Source organism: Leiobunum rupestre, chromosome 4 (assembly GCF_980474605.1).
Source record: "Leiobunum rupestre chromosome 4, qqLeiRupe1.1.hap1, whole genome shotgun sequence".
NCBI lineage: Eukaryota > Metazoa > Arthropoda > Arachnida > Opiliones > Sclerosomatidae > Leiobunum > Leiobunum rupestre.
Window position 1 is genome coordinate 25,760,611 of NC_143387.1, and position 7,922 is coordinate 25,768,532.

The following is a 7,922-nucleotide window of genomic DNA, read 5'->3' on the forward strand; positions in this document are numbered from 1 at the left end:
CTGATAACTTCGCGAATAGCGTTTTGGACGAGATTCCGAAATTCAGGCGTTTATATTGGTAGACTCCGCTGTGCGACGAGAAAGCGGTGAGGTATCGGGAAGTCGGTTCAAGTTCCAATTGGTGATAGCCCGAACGTAGATCGAGTGTAGAAAAAATCTTGCAGCCACTCAAGGTAACGACTACGTCGTCAAGAGTAGGACTCTGGTGACGGGTTCTGATTATAGCGGCGTTGGTGGCACGCATATCGACGCAAATACGTATGCTTTTGGGGTCTTTTGGTTTGGGTACCAAAACAAGAGGAGATATCCAAGGTGTGGGACCGGTGACTTTCTCGATAATGTCCAATTGTTCTAGTTTATCGTGTTCGCTGTCGAGAGTGTCGCGAAGGTGGAAAGGTACTCGACGAGGTGGTTGCGCAACCGGTTGGATTAGCGGGTTGACATGGAGTTTAAACTGCTTCCCCTTTAGTTTTCCAATTCCGTCGAACAGTGTTGGGTACTTAGATAAGATTGCTTTTGTAGATTCCGTGATATGTCGGACGACAGCCAACTTGGCGGGTGGGCTTTGGGTAGTGAAGTTTTGGTTTTGACAGTCCATAGTAACGACCAATCCGAGGCGTAAGCAAGTTTGATATCCTAAAATTGGTTTGGTATGGCGTCCATTATCCTCGACAACGACCATCGTCGTGTCTAACACCCGAGATCCGTTGCGAAGGGTGGTTTTGAAAAAGCCCACAATTCTAAGAGCGTTCTCTGCGCCATAGGAAAATATGCGAATCGTAGCCTCCTCAATATGTGGGCGTGGTCTGATTCTGGTAAAGGTGGTCCGGTCGACCAGGTTGACAGATGCGCCGGTATCTATAAGCCATGAGATAGCAGTAGACCCGATAGGTAAAGTAACTTGCGGTGAGTCGATGTCGGTGGTGTTACTGTTCACAGTAAAATCTGCATTCAGATCGATAGTATCCACGCCGGTGGTACAAAAAATTGATTCATCGGAGCTGGAGTCGGTGGTTGTGGCGTGAATCTGATTTAAAAGTCCCTCGCGCTGAAGACGGCAAACCGTGTGTTTGTTTGTACTCTTTTGTTTCTTTGGTGGGTGGTTAGCGGCGGTCGATCGACACATTTTTGAAACGTGGCCGGTTTTACGGCAAGAATTGCATTTCTTACCGTAGGCCGGACAGCCTTGTCTTCCGTTTTTATGAGGATATCCGTTGCCACATAAACCACATACTTGGTTGCGTGCGCCTGAAATGTCGTCCTTGCGCTTGGTGGTTTTGGTCTTGATTCGTAGCACGCGATTGGTTATAGCCTTGCCACGGTTGAAAAGGGCGACAAATTGAAAACACGGATTTCTTGGTTTCGGTAGCTGATATTGACGATTCCTCGATAGAACGCGCCTGAGTATCGGAAAGTTCCAGAGCTCGTGCCAAAGTTAGAACGTCCGAAAGTGTATATTGTGGCTCTCGTAGGATTCGTACGCGAAGAGCCGATGATAGATAACCTTGGACTATTTGTATTTTCATTTCACGATCGACGTCCGAAAACGCACAGGTGGATGATAAAACCCGGAGCCGGTGGTGAAATTGGTCGACGGTTTCGCCTTCACGTTGTTTAGCGCCCCGAAAAACGACAATTTCATAATCCGTATTGCAAGCGGGAGCGAAATGAGCACTTAGCTTTGATTTTGCCTCAGCAAAAGTTTGAGGGTCGGTATGTACATTAAGCTGTTGAAAGATTTCGTCAACCTCAGGTCCAGCGTAGTGATATTCATAGCGGTGAGGAGATTGTCGAACCGGCGGAGCCAAGTTTTCCATCGCGACGCCGTTTCCGCCGATGCTCCGTGTACGGTAAAAGGTTCGAAGTGCGGTAGGCCGGTCGCCATCGTTCACGAATCACGAAGCCTTGCCCACGAGGAAAATGTATTCTCGGTGATATATCGGTGATTCAAAACGATAAACGATGATGAGAGATAAGAAAAAGGAGAGTTTTACTCCGTCGCCAATGTGATGTCTTTGATTAAGGCTTAATAAAAATATGGCGTTCTATATATAGGTGAAAAGTTTCAATTCTAAAAGCACTATATAAACACTAACTTGCAGGTCCTGGCTCTCGTATATATTACTTCTTGGCGATTTCCTTGAAGATGTTATATTGAAGAGTCTATTCGCCCAGATTTGCACAGCGGTCTGCGGAGTGCCGACATGGGCCGGACACCACCGCAACTTTACTGACCGGGGATAATCGCTACAGAGACTCCGAAAGCGAAACACATGAGGATCAGCACCATTACAGGTGCGGATCATATAGTTAAAGCTGTCTTGGAGTCCGACGACCAATGAGAAGTGACGTTTTAACTTCAAAAGTCGCCTCTCATTTTGCGTCCGTACAGATTCCGGGATTTTCAAAACACACGGCGATTTCGCGTTGGCAGCGTCTGCTTTTTTCGGCGTAGTTTTTATTTTCTTAAAATTTGAGTTTACATTTTTTCTAATGACTGTAAATTGGAAAAATATGTAGTTTTGAAAGCTGAATAGTTTGAATGTACTGTATTTTCCGATTTCATTATCCCTTTAAGGAGATCCGTGTAGATTGGGAACTCCTAAAATAGCCCGGAGTGCCACGTTTTGTACTTTATCGAGCCGGGCCAGATGAGTAGCAGCCGCGGAATTGTTGACAATGCTGGGGTAGTCTAACCTTGAGCGTATAAAATGGGTTTCACGCTTCACTACGACGTGTTGAGCAACCGTTGAGAATCGTGCTGTCAATACCAAGGTACAAGTCTAGAAGTCTGTGATGTTTTTAATTGGTGGATTGAGACACACTTTATATTGGAACTAATAACTTTTATTAAGAGAGATTTACATAAGGATCGTTTGTTGTCTAGCTCCGCGATGATGCCCTCTTCGCTTTGTTTCTCTCGCGATAGATGGCGATAGCGTTGGCGGCGTCTGCTTTTTTCGGCGTAGTTTTTATTTTCTTAAAATTTGAGTTTACATTTTTTCTAATGACTGTAAATTGGAAAAATATGTAGTTTTGAAAGCTGAATAGTTTGAAGGTACTGTATTTTCCGATTTCATTATCCCTTTAAGGAGATCCGTGTAGATTGGGAACTCCTAAAATAGCCCGGAGTGCCACGTTTTGTACTTTATCGAGCCGGGCTAGATGAGTAGCAGCCGCGGAATTGTTGACAATGCTGGGGTAGTCTAACCTTGAGCGTATAAAATGGGTTTCAACCAGCCTTGGAAATAACGGTGGTCACATCCCTCAAACGAGTGGAACTGTCTAACCCTCCTCCGACCTCAAACCCTCAATCCCCTAAGTCTCGCTTTCCCCCAAGTACGGTAGGCTACCTGGCTACGCGGTAACGGACCGGGGACTCTGGAGTTACGGGGCCTAGAGAAAGAGAGATAATACGGTAAATTACGAGGGTCTTCTAGGCTATGGTAGAAGTCTTAGGTGAGATAGTACTATATTGTACTATTCTTGTGGTACTCATAAAATAAAGTAACTATTTTGAATTTGTGTAAAGTTAATGTTACCAACTTCTAAACGTGTAATAAAGGTTTTTTAGGCTTATAAATGACATTAGAACATTTTATATGAGACCAGTTAAATAATTCATAAGCTAGGGGGTCACTGGTCATAAGGACCAGTTTAATAAATCAAATGTTGGGGGGTTATGGTCAGAAGGACCAGTTTAAAAAAAAACCTTATTTCCAAGGCTGGTTGGGAATATTAATCTAGAGGTCCAATCAAAACGTCGGATTTCAGTATTTCGCGAAACAAGTTTTTAAAAATAAGAATACTGTCGTCTGCTCCCATTGGCGTCCCAAACAGCCTTGGAAATAAGGTTTTTTTTTAAACTGGTCCTTATTACCACTGACCCCCTAGCATATGAATTATTTAATTGGTCCTTATGACCAGTGACCCCCTTGCTTATGAATTATTAAATTGGTCTTATATAAAATGTTCTGATGTCATTCATATGCCTAAAAAAAACATATACTACATGTTTAGAAGTTAGATTATGTTGGTAACATTAACTTTACACGTATTTAAAATAGTTAACTTTATTTTACGAGTACGACCAGAATAGTACAATATAGTACTATCTCACCTAAGACTACTACCAGAGCCTAGAAGACCCTCGTAATTTACCGTATTACCTCTCTTTCTCTAGGCCCCGTAACTCCAGCGTCCCCGGTCCGTTACCGCGTAGCCAGGTAGCCTACCGTACTCGGGGGAAAGCGAGACTAGAGGATTGAGGGTTTGAGGCCAGAGGGGTGTTAGACAGTTCGACTCGTTCGAGGGATGCGAGCGAAGGGACTCTACATAAAACCTCGACGGGCAGCCCCGGCGGTAGTAAGAGGAGTCGCTGTACATAGAAATCCAGTGAATAGGGAAATCCAAATTGATATAAACCTTGAATTAATAGGTCATCTCCTATTATTTGGAATTATTAAACTGGTCACCTTCTGTTTTTTGTTATTATTTCGAATTAATAAACTGGACACGGTGACCAGTGACCCCCCAAATTTTGAATAAATGAAATGGTCTGAACAATTAATTACTGGTCTTTGACCACCTGACCACCGTTATTTCCAAGGCTGTTCCCAACTCAATGTTGGAACGTACCCCCTCCCCCAGATGTGTAACAAAATGGTGGTTTTCTCGATTACAGTGCAGCCGACAGCCGGTGCAGCTGCTACACTCAAAGAAATCAATAATAACCTATTTTTAAGATTTGCGTTAGTCGCGTGTTTGAATGAGTCATCATATATTACTCCTTCCTACTGGGTAAAGTGATTGACCTAAATAGTAATTACGCTAAACAAAACTACAGGAAACGGAATTGAGAGAGAAACCGGTAAAGTTAGCCTTAGCCGTTATGGTTTTTCACGAAGTTTCGTCATTCTGATGTTTTGGTTTCCAAATCGATATTCTTACTCGACGCCGTAAACGAATTTCGCATTTACTGCGTCTTAAGTTAGGATTGAAGAGAGCCGGTCATTCACCAGGCGAATATGAATAATTCTCAATCGAGGGTTGTTATAGTCGCTTGCGGCTCATTCAACCCCATAACTAATCAACACCTTCGCAACTTTGGTAACTAGTAAATTTAACAAATCTAGTAGCTATAATTTTGAGTTAATCTCGTTTTCTTTTTAATGAAGAACTTGCTAGGGATTGCTTACATCAAACTGGATTATACCAAGTTGTCGGTGGCATTATATCTCCAGTTAATAATGCTTACAAAAAGAAAGATTTGATTCCATCAACACAGCGATGTGCTATGGTTGAGTTGGCTCTGAGATCAAGCGACTGGATCAAATTAGATACGTGGGAGAGTGAACAAGATACTTGGCTTGAAACTGTTAAAGTTCTGGATCACCTACAAACTGTTTTGAACTCAAACTGCAATAAATATGTCTTTGAAAACTCTCAAAATGCTTTGAATCCAAAGAAAGCTAGACTGGATCTCCATAATTTAAATGGTAAAAAGTGTTTTTTAAATTTAAATAAATCTTTTATATTTTATTTATTGTTAATTTTTAGCTCTGAACCAAAATAAAAATTGGGATTTAAGTCACCCTGTGAGGGTTAAGTTCTTATGTGGAGCAGATTTGCTCGAATCATTTTCTGTACCTGGCCTATGGAAGGAAGAGGATGTAAGATTATTATTAGTGGTGTGCGAGTACTCGAAAATTGCGAGTACTCGTTATCGAGTCCGAGTCCGAGTACTCGGACTCGGACTCGGAATACGTAATTTTATTACTCGCACGGGTACCCGATTCCCACGAAAAGGGTACATAATTACTCGAAGCGGACTCGAGTAAATAGATAATTTGAAAATTACCCGGCGAGTCCATTATTACTCGGCGAGTCCATTATTATTGGGCAAGTCCATTATTTCTCGGCGATTATTTAAACAGCGACAAATGAATTTCAGACGAATTGGCCACGATAACTTAGGACTCGAATTGAACTCGATAAAAATTAGGACTCGAATTGGACTCGTTAAAAACATTCCGGAATCGTATTGGACTCGAAAGCTTTAGAGCTAATTCTTTAGGACTCGAGGACTCGTTCAAGTCCTTAATATTTGGACTCGAGGACTCGCGAGTCCAAGTTTCTAAGACTCGAGACTCGACTCGAATTTCAAAAAACCGGACTCGCACACCCTTAATTATTATCTTTAATAAGTGGACTTAAAAATATTGATTTTACATTCACTATTTTTCCTTTTTAGATTTCAGAACTTGTTGGTCGTTTTGGTTTAATAGTCATAACGAGGGAAGGATCCAACCCGATGAGATTTATTTATGAATCAGATTTATTGTCAAAATTTCAAGTACTAGAATTGGGTGTAACTTTTTCTGAACTCACTTAACACGTAATTTTATTGCAGAGTAACATACATATTGCAATTGAATGGATACCCAACGATATCAGCTCAACTCATATAAGGAGAGCTTTACGCCGCAGTCAAAGTGTCAAGTACTTAATACCAGATCCAGTAATCACATACTGCAAGGAGCACAATCTTTATAAAGATATGGAGAAGTAATTATGGTTTTAATTTTTTTGTATTACTCAATATAGTAATTTCCCTCAGTAATTTTAATTAAATTTCCAATAAAAAAAACAAATTTTAATAATATGAAGCATAATCTAAGCAGTTGTTAGGTTTTGAGGTTTCACCTTTTTTTCTGTTGAAATTTGTAGTTGTTGCTATAAATGCGTCTCTAGTACAAAGAAAAAATCACATTTTTACTTAATTATAACTAGCGAAATGTGGGTTTGACTGACACATTTTCTTTTTAATGCTTTCTAATTTTTTTAATACCTGGATTGGAATAATCTAGTAAGTACTGCTCGTGTTTTCTAACTCCCTCACCTAATTACGAGTATGAACCAATGGGGGACGAAAGTAACTTCTACCAGCCTGTTCAAAATAATCTTACCGCTGTACACACTAATATTGCTCCTAAGTTATTCGTAACGAAGGTTGAAAATGAAAATGTTGATTCTGAGCAAGAAACTGCTGTTTAAATTTATTAAGCTTATGAGTAACGTTCTACAAGAAGTTAACACGAAAAATACCCATACAAGCACATTTTTTGTCTGGAAAAAAAATGCTACTTTAACCATCTTTACAATTAATTTCTGTAGGACGTGACCATATCAGTATGTTGGAATATTTGCTCCAAGCTCTTGGTTGTGGGAAAAAAACAACTTTAATTCACAATATTCCCATGAAATTTGGAACAAATTTAAACCATTTTTCAGTGTCATTATAAAAAAAAATGTAATGTAAATTGGCAAGCATGATATTATTTGTGATATTTAAAATATTTTGTTATGTAAAAAGAATTATTTCCAGACTTCCATTATTATGTAGTGTACATTTTATTTATAAATTATAAGTTCTGTTTTAATAAAGTTTAATATTTATAAGTGATACGCGTTTGTTTCATTGAAAACTAAGTTTTCCATTTTGGGCAATGTTTTTTTTTAAAGAAACATGATCCTAACCAATAAATAATCGGTAGATGGCGATAGTGGATCCGTTGGTACTCGAAAGTAGCTGAAAACTATTCGTGAGTTCTGAACCGTTCAACCAGTCCCCATGCGCACTATTCGGCAAAAAAAATTTAGAACTACCCAAATGCAAACTATTCGCAGACAAGAACCTCTTGTTGAACCGTTCGGAACCGTTCTAAATGGTACCTGCTCAAGAGCAAGTACTGGTCGGAACTCAAGGTTGAAATCTCTAAAATTCGTCTGCACATCGGGCTGCGTACGTCAAATCGTACGAATCACAACTATTCGTACAAAAGTTCTGAACTATCCAGAACTTTTGCGTGACGTTACAGCTCAGTCCTAGGCCGTTCTCTTAACGGTTCAGAACTCACGAA

At 40.3% G+C, this 7,922-nt stretch overlaps 1 protein-coding gene across 2 annotated transcripts; it reads left to right on the forward strand.

Moving 5' to 3' along the window:
• The first annotated feature begins 4,691 nt into the window (after nucleotides 1–4,691).
• On the forward strand, nucleotides 4,692–7,459 carry Nmnat (nicotinamide mononucleotide adenylyltransferase). Of its 2 annotated transcripts, none has more exons than XM_090174017.1 (6): nucleotides 4,692–5,109; nucleotides 5,178–5,498; nucleotides 5,560–5,672; nucleotides 6,254–6,355; nucleotides 6,413–6,567; nucleotides 7,177–7,459. In XM_090174017.1, exons 1-6 carry the CDS (start codon nucleotides 5,028–5,030, stop codon nucleotides 7,181–7,183), a joined length of 780 nt encoding a protein of 259 aa, XP_090030143.1. In that variant the 5' UTR covers nucleotides 4,692–5,027; the 3' UTR covers nucleotides 7,184–7,459. The 2 variants fall into 2 exon arrangements, with proteins under 2 accessions (XP_090030143.1, XP_090030142.1); XM_090174016.1 differs by lacking the exon at nucleotides 7,177–7,459 and adding an exon at nucleotides 6,870–7,128.
• Nucleotides 7,460–7,922: the final 463 nt, after the last annotated feature.